The following is a 25,631-nucleotide window of genomic DNA, read 5'->3' on the forward strand; positions in this document are numbered from 1 at the left end:
CTGAACCACTGCCCCAGCAGGCAAAGGGCACTGTGTGTTCAGCACTTCTGCACAGAGTGGTAGCTGCTGGGATTGAATTCTTGGTGGGAAAAACGTTTCATCCCCTTCTTCCCACAAATATTTCATCCCTGACTATACACAGGTGCTGTTAAATGAATAAACCTACTGAAAAACAGAGATAAGCAATATTCAATTTATTATTTTCACTGAAAAAATTGCAACCATACTTAAACAAAGGAAGGGATGTTTAATTTTATCCTGTCACTGTAAGAAAATTTACTGCAAAATCTAATTTAAAATATATTTTTTGGACAGCACAGCAGTGTTCTATTTTTGTTACTGAATAAAATGACTAGTAGCTGGGTTTTTATTAGGAGATCTTTAATGCTTCATTACTAATCATCTGATTTATTCCACATAAGGGAAAATATATTTTCTTCTGGAAATTTGTAGTGAATTTCAGGGCAAACTCACTTCCAACAAAACTGATTTAGCAATACCCACAGGTGATGCCATGAACTCTATTAAAGGCAAGGAAACTGCCTTTCAAACTTGGCAAGAATATCATTCAGGATACTCTGAAAGCTTCAGAGCACTGAGCGTGCTGAGTTAACAGAGGAAACACTCAGTAATTAACAAATGAATCTCAAAAATTAAGACTTGTCAGATCTTCAGGTCAAAATATGAAGTACAGTCTTTGGGGGGATTAATCACATGGTCACTCACTAAGTGCAGTGTTTGTCACATGTAACTAACTCACTGAAAGATCATCAAATTAATGCAAAACCACAATGAAATATTTTTTAACCTTGTATTTAAACAATAAATGGAATAAATATCACAGAAAGTTAACTTCAATATTTTCAACCAAGAAAACACCAAATTTTGATAACAAAGTGGGGTGGAGGGGATGGGGACGGCTTGGGTGTCGGAGTTTTGTGTTTTCTTTTTAACTCTAGAGGTTGCAGTTGAAGATAAAACACATACAATTTAAAACTTGAACTTAAAAAAAGAGTGACAATCATTTTTATATCTTTTCCCCCACATGCCATTAGACTCTCTTTTATGACTTTTGGCTCTCCAGGTCAAACTTTATATCTTCCAAAGGGAAAATAATTTTGACCATTTCTAAAAAGATGATCTGTCCCATAGAGTAAAACCCACTTTCTATGAGGGCAGGCATTTATTTCACATCCATATATATATAAGGCAATTTTAGTATTATATAAATACTCATTTATCTATCCATACAGCTACCTAATTTTGTTACAAGCAGGTTTATGAGTTTTGGAAGGAACCACCACATAGGAAAGGAGATCTGTATGAAAGCATTGTGGTCATGGAAGTATGCTCCACAAATATGGCATTTCTGAAACATCTGACAAACCTCCACCACATCACAGCACTGAAACTTCTCCTACCCTCAAGCTCTTCATGTTACAAAATGAATAAGCTTTTCTAGGCAAGCCTTGTGAAGCTCTCAGGAGGTTGTGCTCCTACTTGCGGACTCTCAGAAAATGAAAACAATGTCTGGAAAAAGTAGTCTTAGGATATATTTCCAACTACCAAATTTGAAGTTCAGGCCAACTGAAATATTTCTGTGGATGATAAATACATTTTTAAAAAACATTAACATGGCTTTTGTCACACTATGCAATACACATTTTTTTTAAAGTATCACTTACTAAAAAATAAAAAGTGCATTGATGATTTTTTTTTTTATGCTCAGAGAGCACAAAGCAACAAGACAATTAGGCAAAATGATGGATTTGAACACATGCTGCATTTTACTGTTAACATGTATGCATAACTTCCATTCATGTCAGTATGAGTTATGTGTGCACTGCTAAAATAATATGACCATAACAAAAATATTTCCTCCAGAACTAATATAGTAATATTTTTAATAGACATTTTGAAAAAAAAAAAAAAAATCACATATTCAGAAAGTAACATGTAAATGCAACTCCTTCTTCAAACTTATACTTTCAAACTCTTTAAAATAAACCTTATTTTTTTGGCATCAAGTTAAGAATAAGTTGATTTTATCAAACTACCTTTCATTTAATGGGTACTTATCTTGTTTCCAGTTGAAAAAGACCAACCAGATATGAACAAGATTAAGCTGTTACCCATTTTTACTCTAAACCTCCATAAATTACCGAATGTATATGGGAACAAGAAATGACAATTGAAGAAGTTATCTAAAACTGATAACTGACTGTGGCCAGTAAATTAAGATGGATCTTGACAATGACAGCCAGATGGGCCCAGAATGCAGAGTTATGGTAGGAACGTGAACATAATATAAGCATAGGAAATCATCATGAAGGTTCTTAAACACACACTTCATGCCTATTTAGCTGGAAATTAGCAGCCAAAAACTGTAATCACTCAATATCGAATTTTTAAAATGATAACTAGAAATTATGGTCAATGCTTCCAATTCATAAGCTATCTTAAAATGCCAGAGATAAGACAGTCTTTTATTATATTACTACAACACAGAATTATCATTATTCTGTCTTCAGATGTCTGGCTCCTAGCTAGCATCTAAAACCTGGATTTGAGAATATCTTGTTCATTTTAAAAAACCCAACATCGAGTATATTTTGTCATAATGCAGCAGTTTTATAAAGTTTGCTTGTCCTTCGCTTATTTCAGTGAGCAATTTCAAAAGTTACACAACTGTAACAAAATATCTGAATTATTTCTGAAATATGTTTATTAACAGAATCATAGAATGACTTGGGTTTGAAGGGACCCTGAAGATCAGCTATTTCCCATACCCCTGCCACGGGAGGAACACCTTCCATTAGACCAGGTTGCTAATTTTATTATTTTAGTTTTAAAATTTATACTGAAAAACACTCTAAATGTTTATATCTCATTTTAAATTCCACACTGTTCCTAACTAGGATCTTTGCTACTGGGTCTTTCATCACTAATACCACCCACCCAGCCCTTCATTCATAAAATAGATCAGCTTTTATCAAAACAAGTTCTACTTCACCAGTTTTTGCCAAACTCACTTTCCAGATTTTTCTGTAGGGTTTTGTGTACCTAATTTAAAAAGTCACACTAACAGAATTAAAGATTTTTCCACTATGTTGCTCAGCAATTGTTAATTATGATAAAAAAAAAAAAAAATCTTATGATTAGGACAAAAAAAAGGCACTTGGGGAAACAAACCAAAGCACTACACAGAAAATAGATGACTGGCACTGAGCTTCTGAGTTATGATAGGACATTTAATATGTACATATAAGAGAAAATTTAAAAAAACTTTTTAAATGTATCTATTATAGAATATAATGTCACACAGTATTCTAATTCGTATCTGATTCCATTTTTCTGTATGTAAATAGACCTCATTAAAGTCAAAACCAGAAATTCTTTAGATATCACCAGAAACATTTGTGCTTCCATTACAGTATTTTTGCACCTGCATTACATGGCAGCCATTCTTCAAAACAACCTTTATAAAAGCATGCTAAGTATATTACTCCATTTCCACTTTGTCTTATTAACAATAACATTACAAAAACCATTTTTTCTGATTATTTCCATTCCTTTACAATGCAAGGATAACTGTAACAATTGATCTGAAGTTATACATGGCTTCCTCCCTCAAAAAAACTGTTTCAAAATTACAACTGTGAATTTTCTTTGTTAAATGTTAACTACACTTTTACCAGCCTAGCCAAGTCATAGTAGGTTCACTCTTTTTGCCAATTTTAGAGATCATATCAAGAGTTTTAATGCCCCATAATTACAGATATTTGCTTTTCTTTGTGTGGAGGAAGCTAGATTTAAATTATATCTCTCCCTTCCTTTTTCATTCTGAACACATATACACAGTGATAAAGTGTATGCAAATAGGTTTTTGTTAGTTTGGGGGTGTTTTTAACCAATTCAAAGCAATAAACTTTGCACCATCAATAGAAAGTTCCCTTCCCTTGAATGTGATGCTAGCAGAGATTCCAGCATTGCATTCCCATTGAGAGATGGGGCTTTAGATTCTCAGTTTCTCATAGAAGTTAGTGCTGATATTTTTATTTGCATGCAACAAAAGAACTTTCAAAAAACGTTGAGTACATCTAAAATGAAGAATTTTGCACTTCCATGCTTTTAAAGGAATTTAAGTATCAGAAAACTATTAGAAGTCCTTAAATTCAGACTTAAATATATGCAGAGAAAAATAAAAAAATAACACAGAAAAAAACCCACCAAAACTTTCTCCTATGGCAAAAGTAGTTCTTTTCTTTTTGGTTAATTTTTTTTTTCCTAGAAATTAGAGAAATCAAGGCACTTACTTCATTTCTAGAATTTCTTCAAGCTGTTTCCTTCGCTCTATTCTCAGGTTAGCCAGATGTGCTTCTTTTTCAGCCAAAGACTGCTGTGTCGAGGCAAGACGGGCTTTGGTGGAATCTAATTCTTGTCTAGTCTTTTCCAGTGCATTCATCAGCTCTTCCACCTAAGAGAGAGGACATTTTAAACTCCATATTCTTTACAACAAGAAAATATGAAATCCATATAAATACAGGGGGGGAAAGAACCACTAAAGGAATGATTTTCTGTAAATGGCTGTTCAAATCTCCTTGTACCATAACAAGTATTAAAAAGTAACAGTGGTGTTTCAAAACCAAAAAAACACCTCAAAGTTTCCATTAATCCATTAGTAATAAACAATATTTATACAAAGTAGAACCAACACAGATCACCAAGAACCTATTTAACCTGGGCCACTGCCACATACATATACAATTTATAAATATTTCCTGCACCATCTGGATTATTTAAATTCCGGGAGGGTGGTAGCTCATCATAGCAGTAATTTCAGAAATTTCAGATGCAGCTATAGATGCATGTTTTAATATAAAAGTGCTCATGAAAACCCAACTATTTTTCATAAAAATTGCACACCTTTGCAAAACAGGTTGCCCAGGGAAACTATAAACTCTCCAGTCCTTGAGTATTTTTAGATTTTGATTGAATGAAGCCTGGACAATCTGATCCAACTTTGAAGTTATTCCTGCTTTGAGTAGGGGTTTATACTGCATTGCCTCTAGTGGTCCCTTCTAACCAAATTATTCTATCATCCCGAACTTTAAAGGTCTGTAACTGCTCTAACAATGATCAAGTTATTTTCCTCATCATAACAGCGAGAAGCTCGAAGCGTAGGAAAGTTGTGGTGATCCCACTCTTCCCTTAGCATGGAGAAATGTCATGGAGAAATTTAAAGAACACACTAAAGAATGGAGAGTGGACAATGACACCTGTCTGGCAGCAGAAGCTTTACTTGTGGGGTGAATCATTTTATGTGAATATTTATATTCATATTTATATATCATATATATATATGTAAATATGATATATAAATATACATATATTTATATATCATATTTATGTGAATGGCCTCCAGTAACCAGGATGCCAGTGGGATTTTCCCCTCTTCAAATGATACAGTTTACATAAAGTGAACAATAGTTTGGTTTTTTTAGTGAGATATAATGATTTGAATAACAAATGTCCTATTTCCTCTATGTTCTTTTTCATCTCCTTTGTCCAAATTTTATTATTTTATAAACTAGAAAACACTTCAGGAAGAACTTCTAAATGAAACAAAATAAAATGGGAAAGAGGATACATTCCATTCATCCATGTTACACAAAGGACTGAAAGGAGTTCAATTTTGCTGTGAATTGAAAATTCTGACAAAATTCCACCATGTTCATATCATCAGTGTGGCTACTTCTCCCAAGCTCATGCTTAACTCTTGTTCTCTAAAGCCTCCTAGCAACCAATCAGTGCTTATAAGCCACACTTCTGCTTCATTTGAACATGCACTGGCTTCTATACAAAAGGTTCAATAAATAATATAAATAAATAATAGAGTTGTCAGAAATTATAATGAGGACTCACAGCCTGATTGCCAATGATACACTGATTAGTTACTCCTTCTACACCATCTGTACACACACTCTAATAAGAACAATGAAATACTAGAACGTGTCTGATACCCTGCAGTGCATAAGCTGTATTTCATGAATGCAGAATTACCAATAGTATTTAAATTATTGATGTTCAACCTTCCACTCAGAAAGTAAAAGCAGTGTAATAGTGATATCAATGAAATAACAAGGAGTGCAAATTGTAGGTCTCTGCAGATGCCAAGATTCCACTGAGGAAACCATGAAGAAAGATGATGACTTCAGATATCTTTGTAAAATGACTGTCTAGTGAACGTTCATAGTAGAAGTAGCAAAGAGAACATGTACTTGAGGGAAATAAAGAAATAAAAAAAAAGCTGGATTTGCACTTAAATCCCATGAAAAAAAGAATTAACAAGCCAGAAGGAAAGAGTCAGATCATATTTCTTTAAAAACAGATTCAATTTCTAATATAACACCAGGTACTTCATCTTCTGCTTTAGTGCAAGAACATAAACCAATGCTGTCTCCAAGAAGGACAGGACTTAACTACTAAAACATATGATACTTCTACCTGTTTTCAGGGGCTATTTCTCAGGATTTTCCTTGCACCTTTTACAAACTGCATCTACTTTCTGCTGAGCCTCCACTCTATCACTTAATTCCAGACAACATCTATTAATGGAAACTGTACTAAGGATCAAAACTGAAAAGTCATTAATTCATACAGACTCCAGCTTTGAGACAGTATCTTTAAACACCAAGACACTCCACACCTGCAGATTTATTGGGCAGATGAGAATGTAAAAAGGCAGAATTCCTGCACTTCTGTATTTTTAGTATCATTGTGCTCCCTTTCCATGTTCAGCTGAATTTGGTACCCAGCCTGATGATTGACTGAATCCTCACCCAAGTTCATATCACATATACCACATAATTTACATTTCAAAACATTTAAGAGAATTAAAGACTTGTGGAAAACAAAGCTGTGGATTTGTTAATGTCTGTTACTAACATACTCTTACATTACCAGACAAAAGAGATCAAAGTTTAAAAGGGAAGGGAAAAAAACTCCAAAAACTTAAATATGAAAACTTTTTCAAACCACAAATCATTAACACGTGTCGACTTGAAAGTTTTATTTTAATTTACACTTTCAACACAGTATTTGCCAGCTAGCTCTTCCTGCATTTTTTGAATATGACCCAAGTTCATAGTTGGACGTTTTCCTAGTTAACTGTCCCACCAACACCTACAGCCAAATTCAACTGGCAGGCATGCGCACAAGAAACTGATTTTTTTTCTTTTAATCAACTTCTATCAAATGTAAACTTTTGAATGGTGAAGTTGCACACACAATCATCTTACCATGCTAACTACATAGCTGCAGCAGATGTGTCACAATGGGAAATCAACCACTGCCGCCAGTATTACAGGTGAAAATTCTGGTTTTGGGCAATCCCCAGCCCAGCCCAGCAGCGCTGCCTGGCAGGGGTAGAGGCATCAGGGGCAGTTCCCACCTGGAAGCTGCTCCCTTTTCCCAACCCTATCCCTCAGTATAAATGCTCCTAATCACAAACCCCAAACGTTTTGAATTCACAGGAATACACGTTTTGAAAGAGTTTACGATGAGAACCTCAGTGATTGCACAGCCCTTAGCTTGGGAGTATTCTATGCCCTGAATGTGTTTTAAGCTGGGTTTTCTTCCCTTTTGTAAGACAAAGGCCTCATTTTATCCTTTGCATTTTGCAATAAAAGCCTTTTTATTTTTTTTCATACTTTCAGTAAGCTTAACTGACCTCAGCACTTTGAGGATTTTATTAAAATCTGCACTAGAATTAAGTTTGTATTTCAGAATGGCAGAAACCCAGCAAACTATTGTAATTGTTTCTTAGTTTTGAGTCTATTTTAAATGAACACTTTGTACTCGTTCTGCAGCTTCACATTTCCAAGTGCTATCAGCAGTGTTTCACACCAAGATAAGAAAAGAAAAAGAAATGAATGTGGCTGAAGTATACATCTGCGTTACCAGATTCTGCAAATTAAAGGAGGTTAGAGTTCAAATGAATGACAGTTTATTAAAAATGCCCTGGAGCATTCTTAATTCCAGATTGGATTCGGCTCAGTACAACTCAGGCTAACATAATACTGTTCCAGTTTGTGGGAATGAAGAGGGGGAGGGACAATTGCATGTTTTCTCAGCTCAAATATAATTTATTTCTGCAGGATGATGAAGAGCTGGCAACATTCCAGCAGTCAAGGTTAGTATGGTTAGTGCTACTACCTTTAAAGGGTTGGCACTTCATTTTGGCAACCATCTTGGTGATAAATACAAGAGTTTTGGATTTCCCTAAGTGACTTTTTCAAGTATCAGTAGCTATACAAAAATTTCATACCTATTTTATTTTAAAACCTAATCTTGTGTTAGCACACAGATAATTCATGAATTTTACATACTAAAAGGAAATAAAGAAATCCATCTATTCACTTAGAGATTCTTCTACTTTAATATTAAAATATTAACCATTAAAATTTTTTTAAAGTTTAACAAACAATTACATTTGTTCAGTAAAGCTGGATGCACTTTGATAATAAGTCATTCAGTGTAAGAATCCATCCAGTTGTTTTGAAAGCGGTTGGTTTTTTTCCATTTCCTAAGGAAATGCCTTTTTTTCTCCACTGCAAGTTACACACTATATAAATTTCAGTTATCTCCAGCTCTGTGAAGATTAATTTAATAAAAATAATATTTGGGGGTTTCCCCCCCAAGATTAAGCATGAGATTGTAAAAAAGGAAAGACTATAATCCTCAAACTTTGTGGCTTTCCTACAAATTTATTCCATCACTGGACTAAGAGGGCATAGAAAACACATTCACAGAGATGAGGGAAAACAGATAAAAGCCTGAATTTGTACACACCAAATATCCACCTACCAGCTATTTCGCCTCTCAAGCTGGAGACCTCAGCCTTTGACATTAACACATTGCCTGTGCCTCACACAGTGAAGGTGAGTGCCAAGTATGCCAGGATCCTGTGCCAGCAGCTGCTGGCCATGCAGGGACCCAATTTATCTCATGGCTAATTCAATTACACACCTACAGGAGGGCCAGCACCAGCCATGTGGACCGACTGCTTTTAAAATTGCCAGTGCTGTCCTGCAACATGGTTTGTAAATACCTTGCTTCCTCCTGTTTCTAATGCGAATTTCTCCAGTGTGCAACTGCCTCAACAGTTTCATTACAAAGGTGTTTTTCACAAAAGCAAACAGACGTAGCAAAGTGTCATACTGAGCTTTGCAAGACATGGAAATAAACTCTTTGTCACCCTCCCCTCTACTCTCTTCCCATCCCATTTGTCATCCATAGACAAATTCCTCACCTCTGACTTCCATCACAGTTCTTAAACCCAGGAAACAGGTCTAACGAAACCAGTTTAGTTATGGAGGCTGATGCTCCTGAACCTTTCCAAACAAAGAAATTAGACACATGTTGTATCTCACAACTTTGGAAATTGTCAGAGAACAGTAACCATACTCTAGAATGCATAAAAGCTTTAAAATAAACACCATAGGTGAAGGATTTGACAGAATATTAAGCAGAATTTATAAATTCCAGGTTGGTTTTTCAAAACTCATAAAAGACTAGACACATAAGGCCCAGTGCCATCAGCCAGCAATGCAGTGGCAGTTCAACACAAAGCACCAGAAGCACTGAAGCAGCAGTCCCCAGGGAAGGGCCATGTCCACAGGAACACAACAGCACAGTTATCAAACAGGATGCCATGCTGCAGAATTTGAAATAGAAAACCTCACTGAGATTGCTTCATTACCAAAAGTAGGATTTAAAGTATTTTAATCCTCCTGCTAAGAGCTACGTTAAGAATACACGAGGCTTGGTTTTATTCAGATAAAGAAGAGACACAGCATATATAGAGCACGTATTTCCCCACCCAGACCTGCAGGGACCACAGTCAGGGAGAAAAGGTTCTTTAGTTTCCTCAGTATTTCCTTGCTGGCTGTCACATGGTGGTTACTAGTTAATTTATACAAGCACAGTGTTATAACAGAGACATATGCCCATCTCTACATAGAATTATTCTGGAATTTACTGGATTCCCATAGCTTAAAAGAAATAGATATCCTAACTGAAAGGATTACTAATGATGTGGTCTTTATTAAGTTAATTTAAGATTTTGAAAGACATTTCTGGGAACTGTATTCAGCTTTTCTGGTACTGGCAGTTAGAACATTGATCATCTTATTCTAAGCCTCAGTAATTCAATAAAATATAAGACCAAAACAATATAGTTCTTGGATTCATTATCTGTGATTTAGTTTTCCAATTAATATAGTGATTTCACCTACAACAGAAAAATATAATTAAGTAATTTTGGAAAATACTGGTCATAATCACTTAAATAGAATAACTATCAGTTTGAAAAGCCAAACCAAACCAACAACTAAAAGCAATACCAAAATTTTTTTGTTTTTTTTAAATAAATCAAACAAAATTATGATATAATAGTGGTAATCTCTGTGCTCTAGGGTCATGTTCCTAGACAGGTGAAAACAAAAGCTATTCTGAAGTACAAACAAAAATTATGCTCCCCCTGCAGTCCTAGGAATACTGTCATCTATTTAAACAGTTCATCTTGTGAAACACAACTGGCCCCCAGTTGCAGAATTCTCAATTAGCTTCAGCTAAAATACACTGTATGACAACCCACTGACAAAATGTGAATGTGACCTTCAGGAAAACTGAAGAGGATGGGCAAGAGAACAGACTACTCCTCACAGATGCAGCTGAAAGGTTTTGTCCCAAATAGAAGCTCTTTCATTAATAGCAAAACACTGTTACATATATGATAAAGTAAATAACATCACATTCTGATATTTCAAGGGTAAACACATTTAAAAATAAAAAGCAGTCCTCAGACCATGTCAATAAAGATACAGTATTTAAAGTGCTGCAAGAATCAGTCAACAAATGTTCTCTTTCCAAGGCAAACTTCATGCTGACAAGGCCTGATTCACACTTGGCCCCCAATCAACTCAGTCACCCAGACATGCACTGTGATGGAAACGAGACCAAGCACCTGAGCAACTGTGCAAGTCCACTTTTTATCAATTAAAAAAAAAAAAAAAAAAAAAAAAAAGGCACCTTCCTTTTATTTTTGCATTTCATTTGAAAATTAGTTATTTCATTGAAATATCTTGTTAATTTTATCTCCTTTTCCACTGAGTTTCATCTGAGCAAGTCCGTGATCTTTTTAAGCAGCTGGTAGCCTTAGCTCTGCTCTTCCATTTGTTTGATACTGTCCAAATCTAATTACAAAGGTAGCATGAAAAGTGTTTTATAGTTGTGCAAGCGAAAGCAAATTTGATATAATGTATGGATAAATTACAGAGCTCGACCTAATGCTTTCTGAAGCATTAAAGTAAAGTAAAGCGACTATTCAACAGATGCCAATTTCAGTAGGACACTCAACTGTCCTACAGGATATTGTATCTGGAAGAAAACCCTTATGGGCTGAAAACAATTAGGCTGTGTGATTTCGGTGTTGAGTCCTTTCAGATAAACCATGCAAGCAGAGCAGAGCAACTCTTTAGCTGGTGTTAAAGCCCAGCGCTGTCAGAGCGGCCTCCCTGGTTAATGTCAATAGCACTGCGTATAAAAGGTGACTAAAGTGTGTACAAATGTTGATCTTTGGAGAAGGCATGCCTAGAATCATGCACACATCTACTATTTCATCCACCAGGTCAACTTCTGGGAGAGAGGGCAAATTGGGAGTTTTCTTGCCAAAAGTTGATTCTTAGCACGCTTGTTAGGTTACACAGCACAAAGCTACTTCCCCACTGCTTTTAATCCATAATCCCAATATATTATTAAAATTAGAAATGCTGCCTTAGAACGTATCCAAACACAGCAGGGATTCACATGGTATGTGTAAAGTCGTACTGCAAACGGGTAATTTATGTACATAAGAGGTTTTCCACACTCTGAATTGTGCTTACATACTGTGAAATCACAAGACTCATTAAAGTGAAAATGTTATTGTATGAAAATACTTGGATAATTTTATGTGAGAAAGCCCAGAAAAAAACAATCTCCTAACAAGGTTTGACACAATGACAATTCACAAATAATATTAATAGGCAGCAATATAAAGATTCATGTAACTGATTGGAAGACACAGATTCTGCATCAAAAAAAATTTCATGCCATCTTTAAAAGTTCTGTGACTTTAAAAGTTCATGTGAGTACTGAACGCCCAAGGAAGACACATCTGTGCTCTTCTCTTAACACAGATAGTATTTCCCTGTTTACTTAATTCTATGGCATTTTTGCTACAAAATTATTTATTTTATTGGCTTGGCACACATAAAGAAGTCACAGTGGCATGGACATGTCCTTAAAAACTAAAATTATCTCCTATTGTATATAGTGCAATATCAACTATATCAATAACTTTAAGAAAAGTTAAGTGTGTCTGTCATGAAAGAGCTAAGTTTTAGCACCCAGTTACAGATCACTCTTAATAAGAAAAATGTTAATACTTGGTATAGTAACTGACAGTTACAACCTGACTCAAATTTATTCAGAGCCATGGGGGAAGTACTGGAGAACACATGGAGCAGAACTATAAACAGTTGGTTAATTTAATTGTTTCAGATACAGAAAGAACACAAGCAACACAAGTGTACTAATAGGACAATAATAAACATAATAATTAAATATATAAAGCAACTAAAGATGGCTTTGGAGAGTCATTTCAGGAAGATACCAGTCAATAGGAACAGAACTGAAGTGCTTATGAGGCTGTCCAGGGTAGGGCAGCCCATGGGACAGTCAGGGAGGCCTGAGGGGGACAACAAAATGTCTGACAACTGGACTCCATTATTAACACATGATAAGCTAGGCATGATCACATGATGGAGCAAAAATATCAACCCAGAATTTGTCAGCCTGAATTCCTCCATGAAAGCAGTTCGCAATCAGCATGTCAATTTTTCAGAGCACTAAAGAGAAATCTTGCTCAAACCATAGCTCCCCGTTCATGAAACTATCCCCACACCTACAGGAATAATCTCGCTGGGTACATCAGTCCCAGATCACAGTGCCTCCCTCAGCCAACGTGAGACAGAAATTCCCTGTGGGTGGAAGAAGCAGGGCTGGAGGGGCAGGATGCTGAGCTGAATTCAACAGCCTCAGGAAAGAGAACTTTGTATGAAAAGGGAGCCAGATGGGAGGTGGTGGCAGCACTGCCAGCACTTGGCAAAAGCCAAGGGCAGGAAGGGAGCCCTTCGATGCCTCCACGGAGCTGCAGCCACACGAGCTCAGGAGGAAACTGTGCAGCAACTGAACAGGTCCTTACACAACTGCACAGCCACAGGAGTGCTTCAGAGGGACAGAGACAGAACGTACAGAACTCTGCACACACACATCATGCAGAAAAGAAACTCTGTAATAGTTTGATGTGATTACATAGGTGGGAGAAGAAAATCAGGTGGGGGAGAGAACACTGACAAGGGTAGGAAGATAGCCCAAGAAACACCATCCTTCTGAAACTGAACATTTTTTCTCAATAACTGTTTGAAGGAAAAGGAAGTAAAAGACTTCAATGGTTTTACACCAGGTTAGCTCCTGAAAAGTTCATCTCCATCTCTTTGGGGAATTGAGCAGTAGTGTAGTGGTTTGGTCTGCTAACCTATGACAAGTAGTTAAGATTTTTGGGAAGAACAAAGATGCTGAATTACAGAACTTGCACTTTTCCAAGCAACAAAGCCACACTGTCTGGCTATTACTAAATCAAAACCAAGTTCAGTGAGTATATTCCGGTGAAGAAAAAAAAACCTGTCACTTAAACCTTTGCCTCATCTACAAAGAAGACAAATATTTTAATTCTGTCACATCAGTCTGTGAGAATTTGGAACAAATATAAAAACGCAAATACTGTTACTCAGTGTTCCAAAACCTAAGCTTTTTGTTTGTCTCCTAGCTAATGATATATTAATGCATTTTCACAGAGTGATGGATTTTGTTTTGCTAGACTGAAAAAGGGGAGCAGAAGATTGTAACATTCATACAACTTCTCACCTTGTTACTGGGTTCTTCCATAGTATCTACCAGGTACAAGAAAACAAAAGAAGGAGGCAGCAGAAAATGGTACTTCATTCTCTGAAAGTTCAAAGATTCTAACAGATCTTCCCTATGGAAGTTCATTGATTTCCCACATCTTATGAAGCATTTACTGCTCAGCCTGTTATATGCTCAAAACCTTGGGTAAAGCAGCTTTCCTCACTCAGTGATTACAAGCATTTTTTGCCATGTGCTAGAATCAATACTGAAGAAAAGCAGCTATCAGTATTTAGGTTGAGCATTTGCACTCACTTTCTCAGTTGCACTTTACATTCCATTACAAAGGGCAGCCCTATGAAAGGCAGACTCATAAGATGCAGGAATTCTGTTTACAGGTAGTATGAAGAAATTTTCTGTATAGATAAATTAATAATCAGTTAATAATAAGAAAATCCAGAGAAATTATACTACTAAGCCTTGGCCTGAACCATAATAATTCCTTTATGGAATTTACAAAATATTTTATTATTTTAATTGTTCTTGTATGGGCATTATTAAGATACCAGAGTAATGGACTTCATAAAAGCCTAAATAAAAGCACAAGTTTTATACAGCTGTGTATTTCTGTAGGCAACATATATTAGACAAATTTTGATGAGAATAATAGTATTTCTCACCAGATGAAAAAGGGGAAAGTAGTCACAGAATCTTTAACTAATATAAACTGCATTTTGTTCCTCATCTAAAAGTTTCATTTTCCTTCTAAGTCTCTCAAGTCTCTTCCCACATGAGGCAACATTCAAGAGTGTATAAACAGAAAACATGCAGATCTGCAAGTTGATTTTATTCACCCTGTTTGAAGCAAAATATATGGGCATTAAGACCACGAGCTAAGTGGCAGGACTTACAAAACTTACAGATGGGAGGATTAAACTGGCCTTGATGAGAACTTTATTTTGGATCTGCTTAACCCTTCATGTAAACTAACTCACTTGTCACTGCTCATATTCTGTATAATAACTCTCATGGGGACATATATTTTATTATTTTTAAATCCCTCTCTTCCAAAGGCAGGCTTGGTTTTGGAGAACAGAGATGAATCCATACACATCAAGTTGTGCATTTGAGGGATTTTTTAAGATCTAGAGTCCGTATCCATGGAACACACAATCCCAAAGGTGAGGATACATTAAAGCTGTATTAGAGTGCATTTGAAAACATACATATTTAAACAGTATTTATAAATAATGCTTGCTTTCTTTTTCAACTTTGCACAGGCTTTTGTCCCACAGAAAAACTTTATTACAGAAGTCCCTGCTATACCCAGCAGTCCTTAAAGGAATCGAATTGCTATTTCACTTGTGCAAGCAGAACTTAGAATACAAACCCAAAAAATTCTTAGATTTATCATGTAAATAAGCAGCTATGCAGTATGAACTAAGGTGTCAGGTTTTTAAGGCAGAAAAGCATTTCCACCCATTTCAAAATGCCTTATACTGCATATATTCTGTTTCAGATGGGCTATTCAGTCCCTCAAATTAGCTCCAGTACCTGCTACAGTAAATGAAATCTACATTGTATTGGTGTGCTTCGGAAATACTGCTTCCAAAATGTTCACCAAAGAAAAGGTAATTCTTTTATCTACAGTCCAACAAAAGTAGTAACCCCAATAATACAACTGTGTGCTCACAACATACAGTTTCAGTTAGAAAACTGCCCCAATGGCTGAAATTAGGCACACAGGACTGTTAGAAGAAAGTCATATAGCTATTTCTTTTATTCTCTGTATTTCAGTTACAAATATTTTTTAAATTTTTGGGAATGAGGACAGTCTAAATATAATATATTTCTAGTGGAAATAACATTTGCTCCATTTAGGCCTTAGACAGTGCTGATGCCAGAACAAGATTGGAATGTGCAGATAATTATCTTTGAGGCTAGTCAACAGCTAGAAGGCCTTCATAATATCACCTTTAAGATCAAGCCAAGACATTCCAGTCTGAATCAAGGTTTATTTATTAAAGGATTTAGCACTTTTAGATCCAATATTGCCTGGAAGACCACCAATTTCCATTTCCAAATATCTAATTTCTCCAGTTTCTTGGTGCATACATAAGAGCTTCAAAATCACTTCAGTGAGCACACACATATGCACATAAAGACATCTAAATTCCTCCCCTCTCTAAGACGAATTCCGCAGGAAACACCTACAAAGCAAAATCTCCACAGAGAGAGAGCTACAGGAGCTTTCAATAATTCTCACTCATTTAGGCAACACAGTTCAGACAACTCCAGGAGGTTTTTAGTCAAAGAATTTGGATTTTTCTTGATCTTGATTGGTACAAGGGATACTGAGAAAAATAATGTTGCATGCATATAAGATGGGCTTCGAATATTTTTTTTTATCTAGGAAGAGAGCCTGGCATTTAAAACTTCAGAGTTTACTTCTTTTTCCTTTTAAGAAACACTGTTTACAATGAGTAAATAAAATTATTTTTCAAAAGTAAAGATCAACAATTCTCTTGTTCTAAGTTGGCTTTTTCAGTCTAGGGTCTCTTTTGTGCTGGTGCCACTTATCTAAAATCTACTATTCATGACAAGATCAAAAGTAATGGTTTATAATACAACATCTGTTCTTTAAATTCATAGCATAATCTTTCAGAGGGTTTCTATAAATGAACAAAAAAGATATATAGCCTTTCTACGTATAATGGATTTGGTCAACAAAAAACCTAAATAATCACAGTGTGATCCTGGTTATCCAAACTTCCCTGCTGTACATGTCTTCCTGTCCAACAGTGACTCCTCATAATACAAACCCGTGAGTCACCCAGACAAATGTGGTGTGATACAAGTTGTTTGAATAAGTGCTATCCTACTGTATTGCATTATGAATATAGTTTAATCTGCCATGGTACTTGATGTAATGTTATACAACATTCCAACTCAAGAGCAGGGACAATTAGCCATTACAAGAGAGTAACCCTCACTGCTATAAATGCGCACTAACATGAGATAATAAAAATAATAGCTACTATTAACTTACTATGTTATTCTAATACTACCAATGCTAGTATTTCATATTCAAATAGCCAAAATACTGGCAAAGAATGTTTAAAGAAGTTTGCTTGGTTTGTTTTTTTTGAAAAAAGAGAAAAGAAGAGCATCTACTTTTCCAAGACAGTATTTTTTGTATGTGTCTCCTTCACTTTAATTAAGCAGAGTTAGTAATTAAGCTGCCAAAGGGAGGCCCAGAAGATAAAAGATTTCCCAAACCAAATAACACAAGTTTCCTGTACATAGGAAAGAAGATTCAAGTTCCTTATCTTACAGGACAGCAACCTTCCTCCCCACTCCCTGCCTTCTCCAAATGCTGTTTCAATGGGAAAAAGAAAAAAACTCCAATTATATGCTCTGTCAGGAGGATATATTCTGCTCCCATGTACTGCCCATTGCTTCAGCAGGATAGAAGTAGTAAGAGTTACTAGGGATAGCAATCCACTATTATTTTTACTCAGAGTTGTAATTATAAACTAAAACCATTTTCATACTCCCAGCACAGGCTTATGGTTAAAAGCCCACATGGTCCCATATACACTGTAATATCTAAAATGAAAGTCTTGAAAAAACAAAGAACTGAACCAAAGCTAAGCACATTGCTGTCTTTACCAGAGAAGTCAACTCAGAAATAAACACAACTGTTCATGAGAAAGATATTAGAAGCAATAAATTTTCTAGTGATGAGTGTTTTTAGGTGTATAATTTATGTGTGCACTCACTGGTGGCATGACCAGAAACACAGATATCACAGAATGAAAAGGAGAAAAACCAGGGGAAAGTAGAAGACACGGATATATGCTCGACTAGGCTGCTAAAAAAATAGCAAACTTCTATGAAAGACTAGATTGTGACATTTTCACAAAAGCAAAAACAAAAACGAGCGTTGTTGACTCAAGAATGAAGCTTGGCAGGAAGCTGCCACTAGGTCTTCTATAGTTTACACTATATTTTTTCCTTCCAGACGCTGCCAGTGGGAGGTTTTAAAGCATAATGATATACTGAGAAACTTATGACAAGCATGTCCAAACAAAGTAAAACATATTTTTCACAAAACAGTAAACTCTGATAGCTTTAAATCCATGGAGCCAGAGGTAGCCTGAAGACTAATTACAGCAGAATTGTTAACTTGCAAAACCTGTTTAAGGTATTTAGGTATTCTTGACTTTTTTCCAGAAAATATTATTGTAGCAGGAAGTTACTTCTGAAAAACAAAGTTGAAATAGCAAAGACGTTTCTCATACCAAAAAAAAGGCTGAATAGTAATATGTTTAACAGCTTGATAACAGCAACAATAGACAAATACGTTAACTAGCATCAATTAGAAAATGTATCAGACACAGTAAACAGAATTTTAAAAGATGGAATAGGCGTGAAACTTGAATAGGTTTTTTTTATTCCTGGAAGCTGTCTTTTCTAAGTCATACTTAGAGTTTGTTAACAAAATGGTACATGAGGATGTACCAAAATTTGAGTATATTTAAATGTGCAGTGTAAATGGAGATCATTACAGTCACACATGCAGTCACTGCTGTAATTTTCATCGTACAACCACGTGACTAAGCACCATAAACCTCTAAGAACACGAAAAACCCTTTTCACATATTCAAACAAGTTTATCTGAGCCTGTATAGAACAAAAAGAGAAAGTGTTCAACAAGGTAAAGTGATGCACTTTAAAGGTCCTACACTTGGGTCACAACAGCCCCACACAGCGTTCCAGGCTTGGGGACAGAGTGGCTGGAAAGCTGCTCAGTGGAAAAGGACCTGGGGGTGTTGGTCAACAGCAGCTGAGCCCAGGAGTGCTGAGGTGGCCAAGAAGCCCAGTGGCATCCTGGCTGTATCAGCAATAGTGCGGCCAGCAGGACCAGGGCAGTGGATGTCCTCCTGTACTGGGCACTGATGATGCCACAGCTCAAATCTGGGTTCAGTTTTGGGCCCCTCACTACACAAAAGACACTGAGGTGCTGGAGTGTGTCCAGAGAAGGGCAACAGAGCTGGGGAAGGGGCTGGAGCACAAGTCTCCTTGGGAGTAGCTGGGGGTGTTTAGCCTGGAGAAAAAGAGGCTCAGGGGGGACCTTATGGCTCTACAACACCTGAAAGGAGATTGTAGCCAGGCAGGGCTCAGGCTCTCCATCCAGTTAACAAGTGACAGGACAAGAGGAAACCAGGAGAGATTTAGGTTGGATATTAGGAAATATTTCTTCACCAAAAGCACTGTCAAGCACTGGAACACACTGCCCAGTGCAGTGATGGAGTCACCCTCCCTGAAGGCATTTAAAAAATATGTAGATGTGGCACTGAGGGACATGGGTTAGTGAAGGCTTTGGCAGTGCTGGGTAAACAGTGATCTTAGGTCTTTTCCAACCTAAATGATACTATGATTCTCTGATATGGGATAGACTAATACTCTTGATATGACAGCTTTAAAAGAATACCAGGATCAGATATTATTTTAGCTAATTAACTATATTTTTCAGCTACTCCTTTCACACATAGTCCTAAATGTACTGATGGCATAACACTTACATTCCACATGTATAATTCAGAGTTTTGTCTGTAAATTCTCTGAAGTCATTCTTCTGCTATTACTGAAGTCCTTCTTTAAATACATATTGACTAATCTATGGTTTCATACATCAAGTAGACTATTTTTCATATACAGACTTAAATCTGGCTTTAAAAACTGTACGATGAATTGTAAAAATAGTTTAAAGTTATGATTGGCTGATAAAGTGAAACTCTACTCCATTTCACTTGGATTAGTGTGCAGCTGCAAGATATAAATTCTGTGTGAGAAACAGTACATTTTTTAATGCTCTTTGAATTATCATGTTTTTGCAAAATGAAAGACAACTGGTTTCATATGCAGGTAAGAAGTATTGGCGTAAGGAATGTTATTTGATTTTAACTGAGTCATATTGCCAGAATGCATGAAACAGCTGCATGAGCTGAGTATCTGCCTGAGGCTACAACTATATTTCCCCCATCTTTTACCACCTGTCTGTGCTAAAGTTACTGGATGCTGGTAGATATCAAACGCCACTAGGATCGTTAACTATCATAATTATTAAATGGATTCTCCACTATCCTATTGCCTCTTCATGTCCAGGTATTTTTTATTAGGTGAGACAGCATTATCCCTTTTCTTTGCAAACTTTTAGAAGAATGTCACAAATAAACTCACGAACGAAATGACTAAAGCTCTACTGAAAGAGTGAGGCTTGCCTCTACTAAGCTTACTCTCTTTGGCACATCTGTAAAGTTATTACATGATTATGCCAAGACCACCAAAAGGCTCTTTTACATCACTCTTTAGCCAAGGGTAGTACTGATCCAATAGTACAACTAACACTGGGATGTTTTCATACTAGCTAGATATAGGCAATTTTGCCCTAGCAGTTGAAATGACTGCTAAAACCTCAGAGCTGTTGAAAACAGAAGTGCTTTTGAGAACCTTGGAGAACAATTGTGATACCAAAACAGCAGGAAATGAAAAATATAATTTTGATCTTAAAAAAAAAAAAAAGTAAGACTGGAGAATTACGGATAAGTCAGTTTTGATTCTGACACTTACTGGAACAAGTAATCTGCTTCAGACTGTTTTCAGACACCTAGGAGAATGAATATGGAATTCCCAAGCAGCCATATCAAATTAACTTTTTCATATGACAGAGAAATTGGCTTTATTGAAGAACAGAAGTAGCAGTCGTATCTGCTAACAAATTTCAGGATATTCACATAACCAAACTAAAGAAAAAAGATAAGCCAAATGAAAGTCACCTAACCTGGATGCCAAACTAGTTTGGAAGCTGTGGTGAGTCACCAACAGCTCACTGTTAAAATAGAAGGATGTTTAAAAAAATGGAATTTTGCAGGACCATAGGATATTCAGTTCCTCAATAATCCCAAATACTAAGACTACAAATTTGAAGAAGGAATCAGTAAAAAAAAAAAAAAAAAAAAAAACCAAAAAAAACCCACCACCTTAAAGATATCTTGCCAAACCTGAGAACTAAACAGGGAAAAAAAATTACGTTATTTAATAGGGAGAAAAGCAAGGTCATTCACTTCAACAGAAGTCATCAATTCCACAAATCCAGGAAGAGGAATAACTGATTAAGAAGTTGTCTTTTTCTATTAAAGAAAAGGATCAAGAGACACTAAGGTGATACATCAACAGTGTCATGTTGTTGCAAAAAACACACTATGGAGAGATGAATATTTAGTAGTAATCTTTCTGTTTTCTTTGGCACTGGCAAGATCTCAGCAGGAGAACTGGATCAAATTTTACCCACTCAAAGATGTGAACAAACCGGAAAGACTACACAGAAAAGCAACAAGGATAATAAAAATCTAGAAAACAACCTCTGTGGTAAGACTGAAAGAATTAGGGTCTATTGACTTCAAGAAGAGAAAACTAAGGAACACAATATGCATTTGCACTTAGAAGCCATCACAAAGGATGAGGGAAGTCAATTTACTATGTCCAGTGTGGATAATACAAGAAATAACTGCCTGGAATTACAGAAAAAGAGACTAAGGTAAGATAATAGAGGATTTTTTCTCATACCTGTAGACTATGAATAATAAACAAAGTTATTATATATGTCACTAAAAACAAGAGAAACTTATCTTAGAAACAACAGTGGTATGATTGACACTCAGTACTACAGATGCACTAAATGATACTGTCTCATCCCTTCTGGATCTGTTTTCTATGAAATTTCAAAATGTATATAAAACCTGTTTATCTTATTTTCTGGTACAAAATGCACAAAAGAATCACTAGACAAAACATTCCAGACCTGCCAAAAATAATTCTAAAAGAATCTACTCTTCCAGTTAAGAAAGACAAACAAAGCCATCTGCAACAAGGAAAGGCAGACTTTCAAGCAGGAGTTTTCACCTTGGAAAATGCACTACTGAAAAAGAAGCAAGAGACTATAAATGCTATGGAAAAGGTGAACTGGGAACTATTGTGCACTATTTCTCACAGCTGAAGAATTATGGGCACCTAAGGACATTACGAGGCAACAGGCTTGAAAACCACATAAAAGGAAAATCTCTTAATATGACATTTTATGTTGTACAGCTCAAGGATCTGGGGTGATTCTCAGCTCCAAAATTAGTGCCCAAAAGTTTTAAATTCTTTATTGATTGTAAGTCCTTTGGCTTCTAAACGTGGTCGTATATGTGCTATTTCCAGCTCGAAAGGTCCCTAAAGCCACCCACTGGTAAACCTGAGACAGTATACCAAGGAAAATCACTCTGCCTTATCTTATTTTTTTTCATGCACAAATTCTTGTATTATTTTACTTTATTTTTTTTCTGCTGACCAGGACCAAAAAAAATTAAGTAGATGTATCTCTTATCTTATCCAGTTCTTATGCTGATGATTCCTTCTTTGAAAACACTGCTGCAACCAACTTTTTCTCAATTCATCAGGAAGGCATATTTATTAAACTAATAGCCACAGAGGGTAGCTGTGATGCAAAATTACAGAACGAGTTTCCGAGCTGTGGGAACCGATCACAAAAACTGCAGATGTTAATTAAAGTTACTGCTCTGCATGGCTTGGAGTCAAAGAGTCATCCTGGAGAAATATCTCAAAACCACTCAGGTTTGTGACACGGGTTACACTAATTCAGCCTTGGAGCCTTAGTAATACAATGTATGACCTATTATGGAATCAGGTTTTAAAAATATATTAATAAAAAAAAACCCACAAACAAACCCAAAACTGCCCTGAGTAAAAAGTGCTTAGAGAAATGCAAAAAGATTCATATCTTGAAGAAAATTTTCAGTCAATTTTTGCATGGAGTGAAGAAAACACTTTTGGTGAGACCGTTCCAGATCTCAATCAACTAAGGTTCCAAAATAGAAAAACAGAAGTCAAATCCCTTTATGTTTCTACTTAAAATCAAGAAAGTCTAACAAGAGTTAATAACAGTAACTAGAATAAAAGTAGAAAAAGCATTTTAGTTTCATGAAAATAAAATAAATATTTGGGAAAGGACAGAATATATTATACATTTAAAAGGACTCACAAGTATGGAGAGTAAAGTGATTAGTGCTGAACACCAAAAGTCACAACAGGGGCTGGACATTCGTGATATCCCAACTAACCCAAAGAAGAATGACATGTCTCCTACCCTTCAGGAAAACTTTACTTCTCAGTGGCCAGCTTTGTCTATAAATCAAGTTGTTTATAGAAATGTGTATTAGTTGCTTAAATACAGCTGTGAGTCGATAGATAAGACCCAGCAGATACTCTTGGTCTTCTGGTATTCAGTAATGCAGACAGAAGTGCCCTACTGTAAATCACAATATATTACACTAATGCAATGCACATTTTTGCTTGACAACACTGGAATTTAAAATGTATATATACCATATCATTACATACATTATTACTTACTGAAGTGTAATGATCATATGAAAATCTCAGGAAACCATTTTTCTCCAAAAAACTCCGTACCACAGTTCAGATGACTCAGGAAACACAGTCATTTGAGCTGCCATTTTGGATTCTTTCCTTGGAAAGTAAGACACCAGCTGGATTGATTATGGGCCTTGATGTCTAGAGTTTATTCTGGGATTTTACAAGCAATTGGTGCCTTACATCATAAAGATTTTTTCATGTTCAGGATATGGTTCAGGGCGTGGGGGAGAAGGACAGAGAAAATTATACCAATTCTTCTCCAGGTACAAAGTTTAGGGCTTTTGTTCAGATTTAAAAGTTTAAAAAAAAATTTAAAAGCTCTATAAAAACTAAATTCACTTCACAGACTCTTAAAAACATCCAAGCATAATATTTTTAGATTTTTCCTGCAGTCCCAGATAGTCTACAACATTTTCATACACATTTCCATAGCGTTTTAGAAAGTACAGAGCTAACTGGTAGTATGCTCAAGGTTATAAAACAGAGGTCTTAAATTTATTATATTAATCTTCTACTACCTAAGTCTGAGGTAACTGAGCAACAGATTCTATGTACCCACGCAGCAGTTAAAGCACATCCTCCTTACTTAGGCATTACCTGGGCACTGAACAGCTCTAGAAGTTCTCAGACAGGGCAGTACCGTGTGCCTCCGTTTCACTTTTGCAGCCTAAGAAAACCTATCCTACAGATTCCAGTTCCATTTCACATTTTCAGCTTTAGCCTAATAATTTCACTGCCTTCAACCAGTATCAATTTTAGGGTCCTGCAGAAACAAATGGATCATCTTTTCAGTCTTGGTGTCATTCTGGGAACCACAGTTTTCCTGAATTTCATTAAAACATTAATTTTAACTTTCTTACAGGCTACAAAAAAATTCTCTTGGTGCAGATTGCCCAGAATCCTGTATAAAAGTACCATTCCTTCTAGATCAGTTTTACTGCTGCTTCTGTTGTCACCAGATAATTTTTCATGTAAACATATTTCCTAGATGCATCCCTTTTGCATAATTAAAGGACCAATGAAATCAGCGTGTTGTTCTTTCATTTTAATGGTATCATTTCAGTGGATTCAAACTCAGCTCAGTTAAACTTCAGGTCCAAAGGTATGCTTACTAAGAGCATGAGATGCTTAGCTCTTTAGTTATAAGAGCTTCCTTGTTGGAGTTAACTGTCTTTAAAAGATTTATACATGCTTATCTTTTTTTATCCTAAGGCACATTTTGGCTGTATGTGAAATGGGTCTCCTGACTGTGACTCTTGAGCCACATGTATAGTGGATAGGTCAAATAAAGTTCTCTTGCTAGGGTTTCATTACACAACTGATAACAGTGCTTTGCAGTAGGGATACAGCTGGGTAATCTGAATCCCTGGCTGGCAAGGAAAAGAACCAGTTAAAATGATGAGATTGATTTATATGCCAGCTCCATGGATAAAGCAGATTCACTTAGAGAACCCCTAGAGATAGAGTCATTTCCTATTCGGTAAACAAAACCAAGAGCTCATCTTCTACCTCCCTGCTTTTGATATTCCACAGTGTAAGTCTTGTGGCTGTCATCCATATAATTTTTTGGTCCAAAGGTTTTCAGATTAAGGAATCCAGTCAGGTCTGGTATACACAGCCTCACCCACCCTACAGACAAATCTCTATCTCCTTTCTAACATACTATTGTAGCTTTTACTAATAAGTACAGTGGGAAAAAGTACACCTTACACACAGTGTTCTTCAACCCCAGCTCAACCGACGAGATCAGGTCATGATATATGAAGTGGGAATTCATAATGTCATTTCTGTTTCTTCTATTCAGCTGCTGACTTTCTTAGCTAAGTACACTGCACAGAATTCAGCCCTCTATCAAAAGCTGCAGGTTTGCATTGGTGCCCTAACTAGTGCTTTCCAAAGAAACAGACATTTTCATTGTTTACAGTAATTATTTCTGTAAGTTAAAAAATAAATAATTTTAGAATTTTCTATATTGGTAGCCTGATATTTCATATAACTCCCATGTATCTGTTTCCATCTCTTTTCAGAAACTTTTATTCCACTTAACCCAAGACTACAGCATTACATGTCTGACTCTTCTTTCCTGTGCAGTTTTCAGGGAATCCTCTCACTGATGA

The 25,631-nt window shown here is 36.1% G+C and overlaps 1 protein-coding gene across 14 annotated transcripts in view; it reads right to left on the reverse strand.

Annotated features, from left to right (window-relative positions):
* ERC2 (ELKS/RAB6-interacting/CAST family member 2) overlaps nucleotides 1–25,631 on the reverse strand; it is a 431,010-nt gene that overhangs the window by 197,634 nt on the left and 207,745 nt on the right. For all 14 annotated transcript variants that reach the window (XM_039558888.1, XM_039558887.1, XM_039558889.1 and 11 more), the window contains one exon: nucleotides 4,317–4,477. In XM_039558888.1, coding sequence (XP_039414822.1) covers nucleotides 4,317–4,477 — 161 coding nt within the window. The remainder of the gene's footprint in view (nucleotides 1–4,316; nucleotides 4,478–25,631) is intronic.

This window comes from Corvus cornix, chromosome 12 (assembly GCF_000738735.6).
Source record: "Corvus cornix cornix isolate S_Up_H32 chromosome 12, ASM73873v5, whole genome shotgun sequence".
Lineage (NCBI taxonomy): Eukaryota > Metazoa > Chordata > Aves > Passeriformes > Corvidae > Corvus > Corvus cornix.